The 15,271-nt window shown below is 40.8% G+C and overlaps 1 protein-coding gene across 2 annotated transcripts; it reads left to right on the top strand.

The window, feature by feature from the left end:
- The first annotated feature begins 2,811 nt into the window (after nucleotides 1-2,811).
- On the top strand, nucleotides 2,812-14,978 carry MMGT1 (membrane magnesium transporter 1). Of its 2 annotated transcripts, XM_063601777.1 has the most exons (5): nucleotides 2,845-3,404; nucleotides 5,940-5,992; nucleotides 9,556-9,659; nucleotides 11,310-11,400; nucleotides 11,870-14,978. In XM_063601777.1, the coding sequence occupies exons 1-5, from the start codon at nucleotides 3,326-3,328 to the stop codon at nucleotides 11,876-11,878; spliced, it is 336 nt and encodes a 111-aa protein (XP_063457847.1). In that variant the 5' UTR covers nucleotides 2,845-3,325; the 3' UTR covers nucleotides 11,879-14,978. The 2 variants fall into 2 exon arrangements, with proteins under 2 accessions (XP_003812387.1, XP_063457847.1); XM_003812339.6 differs by lacking the exon at nucleotides 11,310-11,400 and having other exon boundaries at nucleotides 2,812-3,404.
- The last annotated feature ends 293 nt before the right edge of the window (nucleotides 14,979-15,271 follow it).

The following is a 15,271-nucleotide window of genomic DNA, read 5'->3' as shown; positions in this document are numbered from 1 at the left end:
ATAGAGTCCTTGGTAACTGTGACTATGAATACCTTGGCTTCCCTTCAGGTTGGAATCTACAGAAAAGACAATTAAAATCTCACTCCCTGAACATAATTTAACCATGTATTACTAGAAAATGTGAAACGAGGCTAGTTTCTCTTGCATTCAGTATATGGGTAAAGAGGTAAAAAAGAGTGAGAAATGCATCTTAAGAGGGCAATAGAGAAAACAAAACTCAATATCTGGACATGGGTGATCTCCCTGAAGACTAGGATAATGCATTGGTGGTTTATACAAATACCAGATTCATTATTGAATTTCTTTTTTCCTATAACTTTATCTTTTTAAAGGAAAAGAACCAGATCTCAGGTCCTATAAGAAAACTCTTAATCATTTTCTGCTTCAGATAAATTGATATTAAAAGGGTTTTTTTCTTTTTTCTTTTTTTTTTTTTTTTTGGAAATGGAGTTTCACTCTTGTTGCCCAGGCTGGAGTGCAATGGCATGATCTCGGCTCACTGCAACCTCCGCCTCCTGGGTTCAAGCGATTCTCCTGCCTCAGCCTCCTGAGTAGCTGGAATTACAGGGGCCCACCACCACGCCCGGCAAATTTTTTGTATTTTTAGTAGAGATGGGGTTTCACCATGTTGGCCAGGCTGGTCTGGAAGAAGGGGTAATTTTACAGGGGATCTGAAAAGGCTAATTTCAATTTGACCATTATTTTAGATAAAACAAAGTTGTAAGATTTTTTTGGTCAACTATCTTTTCTATCTTATTACCTCCCAGGGGCGGAGAAGGAAGCACTTTCCTGTCAACTACAGAGAGATTATCTCCTGGTTCTTCCTGATTGTATAAATAGAACTACATTTGTAAGGAATGCATTATACTGCACTTGACATCCATCAAGTATTGTGTAAAATTCTGGCTTAGAGGTGAAGAAATTGGAAAGGGCCCAGAAAAGAATAATGAACATGACTAAAGGTTTGGAAAATGAGATCCAGGACAAAAATTATATAAGTAAAGTTGAGGAAATATGATTAATTTTAGATGTCTTCTTCTTCTACTTTTTTTTTTTTTTTGGTAAGAGAAAGGGTCTCGCTCTGTCACTCAGCCTGTAGTGCAGTGGCATAATCATGGCTCACTGTAGCCTTGAACTCCTGGGATCAAGCAATCCTCCTTCTTTAGCTTCCCAAGTAGCTAGGACTACAAGCATGTGCTACTATGCCCAGCTAATGAGATGTCTTATTTGTTTTTCCAGCTTTGAGGAAGCTCAAGCATATCAGAAAATGTTTACAATCAAAAGGTTGTCAAAATGTGAGAGTACATGCAAGTCCATAGGGATTTTTGAGCCCAATTCAAAAGATTGGAAGGACTCTCTGTAGAGATCCTTTCAAATAGGGATACTGTTCCAATTATTTTCCGGAATTCATTTGTCATTCAACAAGCACTTATTGAATGCTTACCACATGACAGTCAAAGTTTTAGGTACAGAGAAATCTCTGTTCTCTCAGAGCTTACATTCTAGTGGGGAAAGACAGACAGTAAACAGTAACACAACAAACATAAATAGTTAAATTATATAGTATGTTAGAAGGTGATATAAAAAGTAGAACAGAATAAGGGGATCAGGAATAGGAATTTTGCACATTTAAAAGGGGTGGTCAGGATAGGACGCATCTTTGAGCAAAAGCAAATTGATGCAACTAAAACGTAGAATTCTGATTGGGTTAAAGGAAAAGAATGGTGATCATACTTTGTATTTACCTTGTGATATGCAGTTTACAAAGCTTTGCCACTCAGTCAGGGGTCACTGGAGGAACTGGTGCAGAATTTGGAAAAAAAGGATGAATTCCATTTTAGCCATATTACGTTTTAAGTGCCACAGGAAATAAATGCCTATCTGGTAGTCAGAAATGCAGCCCTGGAGCTAAGGAGAGATATTTGTGATAGAGATGTCGATTTGGAATCACTGTAATACCTTTGCTGGCTGAAGCGGTGGGAATGAATGGGTGAGCTCCCCAGGGGACAGCAGAGTGATGAGGTCAAGGGGAGAAGCTCACTATTAAATGTCTACATTTCAGGAGATGAAGACAAAGAAAAATGGGCAGAGGAGTATACATTTTACCCGGATCAGAGATAGAGACAAGGCAAGAAGACTGCGTTATTAGCATTTTAAAATTTCCTCTTTCATTTCTTCCTTAATGTAAGCTGGTTCTTTTCACGACAAAACACTCCCCCCGCGCTACACCTCTTTTTGCGCGAATCTTTCTCCAGGACCTTAAAAGGGTTTACTGAGCACTTCCCGCGAGCCAAGTATTTGGGGTTCCAGATCCTGGGATTTTGTCCTGACACTGCCTCCTCGTTTTAACACCCTTGCCTCCTTCTGCAGTGCCAGTTTCCAGGGAGCTGAAGCACAGGAAAGGCCTACAGAAAACAAAAGGCACAGTTTCACAAAAAGCCAAAACCAACCAACCCACAAAACACAACTGTCAGGAGTCTATATCCAGCACCTACCGCCTTTCCCCAACGCCCCCAGCCCCGCCCCTCGGCCCCACCTCCTCCCGCCCCTCGGCCCCACCTCCTCCCCGCCCCCTCGGTCTCACTCCTCCGCGCCCCCTCGGTCCCACCTCCTCCCCGCCCCCTCGGCCCTCACCCCCTCTCGGTCCCCTCCGCCCCGCCCCCTACGCCCCACCCATCCTCCCATAGGCCCCGCCCCCTACGCCCCACCCATCCTCCCGTAGGCCCCGCCCTCGGCCCCACCTCCTCCCCGCCCCTCGGCCCCACCCATCCTCCCCGCAGGCCCCGCCACTCGACCGCACCCACCAGGGCCCCGCCCCCTGGCTACGCCCACCCACCCACCCACTGGCCCCGCACCTCGGCTATACCCACCCTCGTGCGGGCCCCGCGCGTCTTCCCCACCCTGCCCGTCTGCCTACCCCGCCCCTCGCCCCCACACGTTCTCTACGCAGGCCCCCGTCCCTCTGCCCCACCCTGTTCTCGCCACTGGCCCTGTCCCCATTTGCCGGCGCCCTTCCTCTTCGCTTCCCCGTAGCTCCCGCTTTCGCCTCTTCGTTTACGACTCCGTTGGGCTCCGGCCCTCCCAGAGAGGCCTCCATAGCGCAGGTTCGTGGGTTCTCGCGGACCTTTTTCCGTGTAGCTTTCTCTTTCTTCCCGGCATTCCTGCTTCCGTTTTCTCACAGCCCTCTGGCTTTTCCACCGAGACACTTTGCGCTCAGGACTTCAGTGACGTCATCTTTCTGCGGCGCGCGGACACCCGCCGGTGGAAGAAGAAACAGCTCCGCCGTCCTTCGCTTCTTTTGCTGGGCTGCTGCTCCTTCGGCATCATGGCGCCGTCGCTGTGGAAGGGGCTGGTGGGCATCGGTCTCTTTGCCCTAGCCCACGCCGCCTTTTCCGCTGCGCAGCGTAAGTGCCTGGGGCACGGGGACCGCTTCGGTGTGGAACCCTAGGGGCGGTGTGTGGGCGCACTTCTAAGGGACCATCGGACCGAGTGTCAGATTAATGGTCCTTTGAGACCTTACAGTTTGGGGTGACTAAGAAAATCAGTGCAGGAGTTCCCAGTGGAAGGTTCGGAGTTTGAATTTGGAGAGAGTGTGGCACCTGAAATTGCAGGAAGGTTGGAAGGAGGTGTCTGGGAGAGGGTTCAGAATAGGAGTCTCCAGGAATCCAGGACAAGTGATGTCAGATCCAGCATGGGGCAGATCAGGCACAGTTGTGAGATTGAGGACTCTGGTTGCTCATGGTCCCACGACAACCAAGTGGACAACATCTTGGGCACTCTTGGGCTGTCCAGGCAGAGACTGAGTAGTTAAGTGACCGATTGCCTCAGGGAGGCACTGTGGTACAGGAGAAAGAGCACTGGACTGGGAGTCTAAAGGACTGGTTGTTAAAAACTTGCATTACCGCTACATCTGTGTGACGTTGGGCAAAAGATTTGTGCTACACTGCGTTATGAAATTCAGTTTTGGGTCGCTGTTTGAAATTGCGCTGTGTTTAGGTGCTAGAGATACAGTGATGCCCTGAGCCAGTTCAAAGTCTAAAGGAAAACAAGTGGATCAAGAAGTAGTTACAATAAAGTGATATGCTAAAAGTGTATAAGGATGCATGGAAGCAGGGACAGTCATATTTTGGGGGAACTGGGAGGTTAAGGAAAGTATCCTAGATCCTTGCTGCTTACAGTGTGGTCAACAGACCAGCATCATGAGCACCACCTGGCAGGTAATTAGAAGATACTCAGGCCAGACCTGTTCAATCAGAATCTGGGTTTTAATAAGATCCCAGGGTGATTTGTATGCGCATTAGTTTGAGAAACACTGTCCTGGAAGAGATTAGGATACACTGGAGTACTGTGTCATTTTCTACAATAAGCTTTAACTGTAGAATTATATGATTGTGGGGCGAGAAGGGCCTTTGGAGTTCACTGAAGTCCAACCCCTTCATTTTACAGATGAGGAAATTCCTGGTTAAAGGTAGTGTTAGAAGCAGGCGAGGCTTCGTGCAAACTAGCAAGCTAGCTAGGAATTGAACCAGATAGGAGATTAGTCAAAATCGATTTCTGGTGTTGGTTTGATGTTTCTTTTACACTTGTCTTTATGACAGAGCTGTAGGTTAAAACTTAAGAAATGTCTCTAAACACATTCTTCTTCAAGAGTCAATACACATGCACTCAAAAACAGTTTGAATTATTTAGTCCAAAGTACGTTATTAAATAGGGATTGTCCTAGGTTCATCTAGAATTAAGATTTTTGTATTTTATGTTTTGGGTGATGAGAATGCCTTGTGGATTTGCCACTGCAGTGAGACCTCTTTATATATAATGCTCATGTTAGGGAGAGAGTAATATGTAACTTTAAGACTAAGTGTGTCATGTCAGACTGTAGCAGCAGATAGCACAATGTGGTGCTGTGGCATGCTCATCTTTGCTGTAATGAACTTTGTTACAGTAGGGCACCAGTCATTTACTGTATCTTGTTTAATCCTCACCTCACATTATTCTCATTTTACTGTTGTGGAAATTCAGGTAATGAAAAAAATAGATACTGTATTTCTTTGATTCTAAGACACCCACCATTTTAACACTCTGAACTTGAGATATGTATTATGATCACTGCGGGCTTCTTTAATTAAATGAAATTATAGTAAATTGAAGAGCTGGCACTGATTTAGCGGGCTTCTTTAATTAAATGAAATTATAGTAAATTGAAGAGCTGGCACTGATTTAGGCTTACCAGTTTCCAAATCCTGATCCTTTTCTTTTATCCCTTGCTGCCTCCTGAGGTTAAGGCAGCAGCAGCGGAATTATAATTAACTAGTAGAGGCAGAAATTGATTTCATGGAATTCCTATTCCACCACTGCCCCAGCGTATCCTCTCAGGAGAACCATTTCCATACCAGTATTATTTTGTCCATACTGTGTGGTGGTGGTGCTATTTCAGAGTTGAGATTTTCTGTGGACTTTACTTTTTAAATAATTGTGATTTCTTTGGCGAGTTAGTGAAAGTAACAGTTTTGAGAAGTTTCTAGTATTTCTATAATAATGAAAGAAAAATTATACTAAGGTATTTCTGCCTCATACTTGCTCACTTGTCACTCTTACCCATTTTATAAGGTGACAAAGCAGGTCATGATGAAAATAAAATAGTTGACTAAGATAGAGCTGACTACCTTAGAAGATAGAAGGTTTTGAGGAATCCAGGATTAGCATTACTTTATGTATAGCATATAAGTCAGCCACTTCTTTTTTTATTTTTTATTTTATTATTATTATACTTTAAGTTTTAGGGTACATGTGCACAATGTGCAGGTTAGTTACATATGTATACATGTGCCATGCTGGTGTGCTGCACATAAGTCAGCCACTTCTTTGGTATATTGATTTGCTTCATTTTAAGAAAGAAAAATGAACTACAGTTTCCTTAATGGTATGCTTCTGGTTTATAGATCGTTCTTATATGCGATTAACAGAAAAAGAAGATGAATCACTGCCAATAGATGTAAGTTGGTCATTTATATTCCGTTACATGTATGTTTAAAATCAGCCACATAGCTTGTAATAATTTTTTTTTTACTGGTTTTTCGTAAAATTTTTCAGACATGAAATAAAATCTGATCTCCACTTTTCTTTTCTTTTCTCTTTTGAGACGGAGTCTCACTCTGTCACCCAGGCTGGAGTGCAGTGGCGTGATCTCAGCTCACTGCAAGCTCCGCCTCCCAGGTTCACACCATTCTCCTGCCACAGCCTCCCGAGTAGCTGGGACTACAGGTGCCCACCACCATGCCCGGCTAATTTTTTGTATTTTTAGTAGAGACAGGGTTTCACCGTGTTAGCCACGATGGTCTCGATCTCCTGACCTCATGATCCGCCTGCCTTGGCCTCCCAAAGTGCTGGGATTACAGGCGTGAGCCACCACGCCTGGCCTGTGATCTCCACTTTTCATCACTCATAAAGCTCAAAGATTTGGAAAGGTTTCTCTATTTGGCTTCTAGAGCTGTAGTCGAAATAGTCTTTCTCGAAGATGCTCTGTCCATAGTATGGGATGGACTTAAAAAGTTGATTATTTAGCTTTATTTCTTAGAAAAGTTCATTTTTATGTAAGGGAAATAAAGCCAACAGTACATTGTTTAGGGACATACATAGGTGGTAAAATGAAAGTGGTTTTAGTTTTTTTTCTTTTTTTTGAGACAATGTTTTGCTCTTGTTGCCCAGGCTGGAATGCAGTGACGCGATCTGGGCTCGTTGCAACCTCTGCCTCCCAGGTTCAAGCAATTATACTTCCTCAGCCTCCCAAGTAGCTGGGATTATAGGCGCCCACCACCACGCCCAGCTAATAGCTAATTTTTTTGTATTTTTAGTAGAGACAGGATTTCCCTGTGTTGGCCAGGCTAGTCTCGAACTCCTGACCTCAGGTGATCCATCCGCCTCAGCCTCCCAAAGTGCTGGGATTACAGGTGTGAGCCACAGCGCCCGACCAGGAAAGTGTTTTTTAAAACTAAAATGATAAGTATTCCAGCATCACTCACAATTTTTATCTTTACTAGACTTGAAATTACACAAGTAGTAAGTTCTTTGTAACAGAGTCAAACAGTAAAAACTAAAACTGACCCTACACAATTATAAAAACACCAACAACAGAAGAACTGGCCCCGTTCCTTGGCAGTTCCACTTCTACTCCCAACAGTTTGGAGTATAGCAGTAGTTCAGTCTTCTTCCTATACACAAACAGCATTATGTATGTGTAGTTTTACCTAATCCAAACACGTATTATTTTTTCTTTAAAAAGTTATACATGTGTATATATGTATAGTTTTATAATTAACTTTTTTATTACTTAACAACTTCAATCTTACTTTCATGACAGCTCATATAGATTCTTGTTAAAAGTGCCTGTGACTGTGTTATATAAAACAAGTCTTCTGGCCAGGCATGGTGGCTCACGCCTGTAATCCCAGCACTTTGGAAGGCCAAGGCAGGCAGATCATGAGGTCAGGAGATCAAGACCATCCTGGCTAACACGGTGAAACCCCGTCTCTACTAGTAAACACAAAAAATTAGCCGGGCATGGTGGTGGGCGCCTTAATCCCAGATACTCGGGAGGCCGAGGCAGGAGAATCACTTGAACCCGAGAGGCAAAGGTTGCAGTGAGCCGAGATCATGCACTCGAGATCTGCACTCCAACCTGGGTGACAGAGCGAGACTCCATCTCAAAAACAAAAACCAAGTGTTCTTGGTAGACTGGTGGTGGGAATGTAAATTGGTATCATATATGATGTTAGATTTTAATTTAAACAGGAAAATAGATTGTGGCTAATTTTGACTTTGTCTGTAATTAAATATATGATTGATGAGGCTGTTAACTCCTATCACCTTTTTTTTGTGGTAGATACACACACACACACACACACACACACACATATTTATGTCTATTTTAAAGAACTTTTTTCTATAATCTGAACATGCCCATAATCCCATGTTGGTTAAAATAAAACATTCTGCGTTTTTGCTCGCTCAACCTCTTTGGAAAGCAGTTGATATTACTCAATCAAATTGAACATGTGCATACTCTACACTCAGTGTTTCCATGTATGAACTGGGCGACATGCATATGAATATTCATGTTGATTGTGAAGGTAACAGGAAACAACCCACATATCCAATAACAACAGCAGAATGGATAAATTGTGGTATTTTCATATCATGAAATACAAAGCACAGTGAAAACTGGCCGAGCACGGTGGCTCATGCCTGTAATCCAAGCACTTTGGGAGGCTGAGGCAGGCGGATCACCTGAGGTCAGAATTTGAAACCAGCCTGGCCAACATGGTGAAACCCCATCTCTACTAAAAATACAAAAATCGGTTGGGTGCAGTGGCGGGCACCTGTAATCCTAGCTACTTGGGGGCTGAGGCACGAGAATCACTTGAACCTGGGAGGCTGAGGTTGCAGTGAGCCGAGATTGCACCACTGCACTCCAGCCTGGGTGACAGAGCAAGACTCCATCTCAAAAAAAGAAAACACACACACACACACACACACACACACACACACACACACACACAATGACATAATGTTGAGCGAGGAAAGCTAGACACAAAAGAATACATTTGAGTCCATTTAAATAAAGTTCAGTATGGGCAAAAGTAAGGCATATATGTTTTAGAGATTCATATATATTTAATAGCTGGTAAAATTATCAAGAAAAACAAGAAACTGAGTAATATATAATTCAGGACCATAGTTAACTTTGAGAGGGAAGGTAAAGGATATAATCTGAGATTGACATGTGGAACTTGAAAGGTACTAGGAATGATCTATTTCTTAAGCTGGGTGGTGGGTACATGGTCTTTTAATTGCTTTATGCTGTGTACATATGCTTTCTGCACTCTATGATATGTAACAATAATACTGGCTGGGCGTGGTGGCTCACGCCTGTAATCCCAGCACTTTGGGAGGCCGTGGCGGGCGGATCACCTGAGGTCAGGAGTTCGAGACCAGCCTGACCAACATGGAGAAACCCCGTCTCTACTAAAAATACAAAATTAGCCTGGCGTGGTGGCGCATGCCTGTAATCTACTCAGGAGGCTGAAACAGGAGAATTGCTTGAACCCGGGAGGTGGAGGTTGCAGTGAGCCGAGATTGCACCATTGCACTCCAGCCTGGATAACAAGAGGGAAACTTCGTCTCAAAAACAAAAAGCAAACAACAACAACAACAAAAAAACAAAAACAATAATACCTTAAAAATTCTTAGTTGCTCTTGGAAGCAGGTAATATTTGATCATTGAGTTCTGAGTGGCTCAGTACCATTCAGTACTCAGTGATTTTGCTTATTTGAACACTAGATTTATTTATTGAAGCATCAGAGGTATTTTTGCAGCCAATCCACAGAATTTATAGATTGTATTGTGTCTGAATCCCAGTCATTTCAAGTGAGCATTGTCTCCCTGATGGTGGCCCTGAGAGGACTACCTGTTAGAGGCAATGAAGAGGTAGAGAGAAAATTGTAAATATTTATAATAATGTTTGTGTTATTTAGTATTATCAATCTTTATACTCACAGATAGTTCTTCAGACACTTCTGGCCTTTGCAGTTACCTGTTACGGTATAGTTCATATTGCAGGAGAGTTTAAAGACATGGATGCCACTTCAGAACTGAAAAATAAGTAAGTCTTTCTCTTTTCATAGGCATTGCATTTCATAGAGGTTTGCTGTATTCACATAATTTTAAAAAGTACGTTTTCTGATACATAAAAGTTGGTTTTGTTTCTGCATTTTGATTACACAGTTTGTATGAATAATGAGGTAAAAACATTGAGGCGGTATTTGATACTGTAAGAAAATGGAAGATGAATGCCCGATTATTCACAATAGAATCAAAAAAATACGTTGCTTAAAATTATTGGTTGGTTGTATGGATGAAAATAGATATATAGAAAAATAATGCCTCAGAATTTTTAACCTTTCTCCTTCCATTCCTTCCTTGCTCCCTTTCTTCCCCCCTCCCTTCCCCCTTTCACTCCTTCCATCCCTCTCTTCCTACCATCCTCTTTCTATCCTCTTGTCCCAGCTTAGTCTTTGGAAGAGTAAGTGGTTTTCGGTTTCCCCTCTCACTTGAACCTAGTATGTGAGATAAGCTCTGCTCCCAGGCCCTTTTCTACTACTGGATTAAAAGTATATTTGTTATTCTGCTTTCTTTTTTTTCTCCTGGACTACTTCTAAGCTATTTTCATGAGCTGTGTTTGCTTTTATTTTTCATATTTTTACTTTCCTAAAATCATCCTTTAGCTTTGTTCAGTTCCATCTCTGGACTTTACCCACCTTCTTGATCCTGGACATGATGCCCCTTTACAATATTTTCTTAGAAGGAGTCACAGTGAACATTTATGTGTTAGAGGAAAGTCATATTCCCCTTTTAGTTCATTATATACATTTTATTTATTTTTATTTATTTCTTTCTTTATGGAGACAGAGTCTCTATCAACCAGGCTGGAGTGCAGTGGCATGATTTTGGCTCACTGCAACCTCTGCCTCCTAAGTTCAAGTGATTCTCCTGCCTCAGCCTCCTGAGTAGCTGGGATTAACAGGCACCTGCCGCCACGCCTGGCTAATTTTTGTATTTTTAGTAGAGACGGGGTTTCACCATGTTGGCCAGGATGGTCTCGAACTCCTGACCTCAAGTGATCCACCCGCCTTGGGTTCCCAAAGTTCTGGGATTACAGATGTGAGCCACCGTGCCCCACCCAATATGTACATTTTAAGGAGTTACATATCAGGCCTCTTTTTTGTATGGGAGTATGCTTGGATGTTTAGGTGGGCTGACTGAGATTTGAGTTTTTATCAAAGGAAGAGTTCTCCTATCCTTTCCAGGAAAATAATATTGAAAAACAAAAACCATAAAGGCCACACACCAAGGTGTTTGTGAACTCTTTTAGACTACATATCTCTCACTGGAAAAGAAGAAAGGATACTTTACTGTCATCACTGCTTGCTCTTACAAAGAGTCTACCAAGAATCACAGGCAAGGGGCCAGGAAAGAAAGAAGTAAAACAATGTCATTAAGTAGGTGGTAGAAAAATATGTGTTTGGACAATAGCAGGTACAGAGGGCCAAAAGGAATTTTTTGTTGTGCTTGAAAGATTCTTGGAAAACAGATCTGTGAAACGATCATATGGCTTGAATAATGAGGGCCAAATGAGAATAATCAAAGCTGTAATCTATGTGCTGCTTTTTTAAAAAGACTATTCGACATGCGTTACTGTTAGATTTACAGGGGAGATTAATAGTTAAGTTAGTATTTGTGTTGTTATTCATAGGCATTCTGGAAGGAATGGCTGGATAAAAAAAAATATTAGAAGCCGGGCATCATGGCTCATACCTGTAATCTCGGCTCTTTGGGAGGCTGAGGTAGGAGAATTGCTTGATCCTAGGAGTCTGAGACCACCTGGGCAACATTGGGAGACCCTGTCTCTACAAAAAATAATAATAAAAGAAAGCCATGTGTGGTGGTGCGCATCTGTAGTGCCAGCACTTGGGGGGCTGAGATGAGAGGGTCGCTTGAGTCCAGGAGTTTGAGGCTGCAGTGAGCTATGATTGTGCTACTGCACTCCAGCCTGGGCAGCAGAATGAGACCCTATCTCTATTTTTTTTAAAAAGAAGAAATTTGAGAGCTATATGCTGCTTTTCCAGGTTTCTTATTTTCTTTATATAGGAAAAGAGATACAGTATAATTATTATTTATAGTCTGATTTCATGTATTAATACTTGTTAAAAAATATAACCCATAGTAAATTGATAATTCATTAGAAGCCTACTTATTTTCAAGTAGGGTTTTATAAAGGTTTATCTAAAATTGATGCTTTTTTCTTCTTTCAAGGACATTTGATACGTTAAGGAATCACCCATCCTTTTATGTATTTAATCATCGTGGTCGAGTACTTTTCCGGCCTTCGGATACAGCAAATTCTTCAAACCAAGATGCATTGTCCTCTAACACATCATTGAAGTTACGAAAACTCGAATCACTGCGTCGTTAAGATTTTTACAAATTATAATAATAGGACACGACACAGAGCTGGAATATTGGAGTTTGGGGTATAAAACACTCCTCCCTGCCCCCATTAGTATTTATATTGATCTTTCAGACCTACTTTAGTAAAAAAAACATGGCCCTTGTTTATATACTATTAATCCAATCATTAATGCAGTGTAAGTTATATATGAAATGAGTCTTTGGTATTTCATATAGGAATTATTTTTTTTCATTTAAAACAAATCCACATCTTTTGTAAAAGCCACTGTTTTGAACACATTTCCTTGAAAAATGTTGGTGGTTTTTGTGATTATTTATTTTTTTAGATTTCTTTTCTTTTGCACTACAATTTTTGGAATCCTTTTGGAAATACTGTGTGACTGCTGTGTTTTGCAGCATGAATTATAGTAAAATGGTCTTCAATTCTTAACAAATGGACTTCCCTGATGAGACCAAAATGGTGATTTAACAGTTTTTCTTGTGTCCCCTAAAAAGTGGCTCTGCTTCAGAAGTACTTGCCAGTTTTTAATTTATTTGTGACTTTTCACCCTACCCTGCTCCCATATACCTTCTACCATCAGCTGTCTTGTTTCATCATTTCTCTGAGATTCTGTGTGCAGTGAGCAATTTTTGTGTCAGAAATTCTTTGTCAGAACAAATGTATGCAACAGGCTCAACTTACTGTAAAGCTGCTTGTGTTCTCTTTATTTATCTGTAAAATTTTCCCTAATTGATTATATAGTGTAAGAATAGTTGAAGACTAGTTGAAGACCTTTTGTGATTTCATTATCATGCCTATGCAGAAGAAAAATCATTGAGGAAAATTGTCATTAGCCAGTTTAACTGATTCAAACTCTGTTTATTTCATACTAAACTAGTGAATAAATGAAATAAAGGAAACTCGTCATTAATCTAAAGACAGAGTTCAAAGGAATTGGGCCAAATATATTCTCAGTATTTGGAACTAATGTTTTTAAGGTTTTTAGGAAAATCAGGTCATTTAAGAAATTGTTTTGTAGTTTCTGGTTTATAGCAGGCTTCAAGTTTTCCATCTTCACTGTATGTTGCTGAAAGTGAGGATGAGGATACAGAGTTGATATTTTTAGAAACAGTAATTTTACTTTTAAGGAAATTGGCTAGCTCTTTGAGCTAGAGAGCTGTAGGAAGCTCAACATTTCTTTGTAGAGAACGTTGCTTTTTTTGGATTGTACAGGTATAAAAACATTGCTTTTGTTGAATTGTATAGGTGTAAAAAGGGAATAACTGTATGCAGGTTTGAAAAGGAAATGTGCTTTAGGCATGAGTCATAAGATGCCATTGTACTTGTAGGCATTTTATTTTCCTTTAGAAATGGACATCAGCTCTTCTCTTCTGACTGGTAACACATAGCCCCAAAGCATGAGATTATTTTTCATTGGGTTTTTATTGTTGTTTAGTTTTGGTTTGTTACGTCAGCCCAGTCTGTCTGCGGAACACTGACTCTGCTCTCTAATGAGAACAAAGTTAGATATCTGCCGATAACCTAAAATAATTTAGAAATGAATTAAAAATGTGAAATCGGGTTAAAGTGATGATGATAAAATAGCATGCAAGAAACAAGCTCCTTCCATCAGACTTGGCTACTATTTTCTTCTGGTATGATTTGGTTTGGAAGAGCCTCTTGTTTCCTTCTCTTTGGGGTATGTCTTCGTTTCTTAATATGTTTGTAACATTATTGAGATATAATTCACATACCTTACAATTCACTTATTTTAAGGGTACAATTTAGTGGTTTTTAGTGTATTCACAAAGTTGTGTAACCGTGACCACAGTCAATTTTAGAACATTTCGTTACCCCAAAAAGAAACCCTGTACCCTTGAGCAGTCACCTCTCATTTTCTCCCAGTGCCCACCCCGTCCCCGAGCCCCTGGCAACCACTAATCTATTTCTCTCTCTGTAGATTTGCTTATTCTGGTCATTTCATATAAATGGAATTCTACAATATTTGGTCTTTTGGGACTGGCTTCCCAAATATGATTTTCTATATGGAGTGAGAAAATTCTTCTCATCTTGAGAACTCTTATTGCTGTGAAAGGGAGTGGTTGGTAAAATCAATAGATTTCAGGCAGGAGGGCCAGATACCTAACAGGTTTTTCTCCGTGAATCTTATGCTGAGTAGTTTTTCCTCATAACCAAGCATTTATGATATATTACTACTTATAATACTGTGGCTAGTCTCTAGAATGGATGTTGAAATCTTTGCCTCCTCAGTCGGGAAGAGTCCTGCTAAAAATCAGGCTAAAAATCAGGCCAAAAATCAGGCCAAATGACTTGGCAAATAATTGACAAAGTGGTTTTCACGTGTGTCTATCTTTGCTAGCAGCTTGTATACCTCAGGCCAGGTGAGCTCCCCAAATTTCTTTTTTCATTTACTCCAGTGAGTTTCTACTGTCTTTTTCAAGTATGTACCATAGGACTTAAAGGTGATTTGGATGCGTTGTAACACTGCTAAATATGCTAAGTACAGAATTTTATTTACAGTACTGTGAGACAGTCAATTATTGCCTAGGGTAGTTCAAAAATATGATGTGAGCTAGTTAAGCCTTTACTTGACTGATTTCAGTGATATTCAGAAGTGTGTACCAATCATGGCTCTTTAAAATACGGAACGACTCACTTAATAACCAGGGAACCAGCCAAATACTGTGCAGCCGCAGAATATGCATATCAATGAATTGGAGGTGATTATTCTCTGTAACTCCCTAATGATTGTTTTCTAAGCATTGTGGCTTCTCAGTGGCTTGACAGCATCTTCCTGGTTGTATGTGGCCTGTTTACATGATGTATTGAATAATGTTGTTTGTTGTGAGCATCAATGCCTGTAACACCAAACTAAACACGTGTTTTTGGGATATGTTTCCAATCTTTAAATGACCTTGCCCTGTCCAATAAATAAATGATTGTCTCACCCTGTTTTTGGTAGTGTTTTTTGGGCTTTTTTTTTTTTGGACTTTTAATCTCATTTCTTCTGCTTTTCTGTCCCCAGAAAAATGTAAGAGCTAATTTTATGACTGTATTTTTCTACTGTGATGCTGTTTTACTAAATTCAATGGATAATTTAATTGTACATGTAAAATATTACTGCAGTTTTATGCTTTTAATAGTCAAAATAGAATGTATAATCTTGATGATGTTTATAAATCATCAAATGCCCTTTGGGGTGTAAAAATGGGTTCTTGAGCAGCAGTGTCTAATGATTCCATCAC

The sequence above is a fragment of the Pan paniscus genome, chromosome X, assembly GCF_029289425.2.
Source record: "Pan paniscus chromosome X, NHGRI_mPanPan1-v2.0_pri, whole genome shotgun sequence".
Taxonomy (NCBI): domain Eukaryota; kingdom Metazoa; phylum Chordata; class Mammalia; order Primates; family Hominidae; genus Pan; species Pan paniscus.
This window is presented reverse-complemented; position numbering and strand designations above follow the sequence as displayed.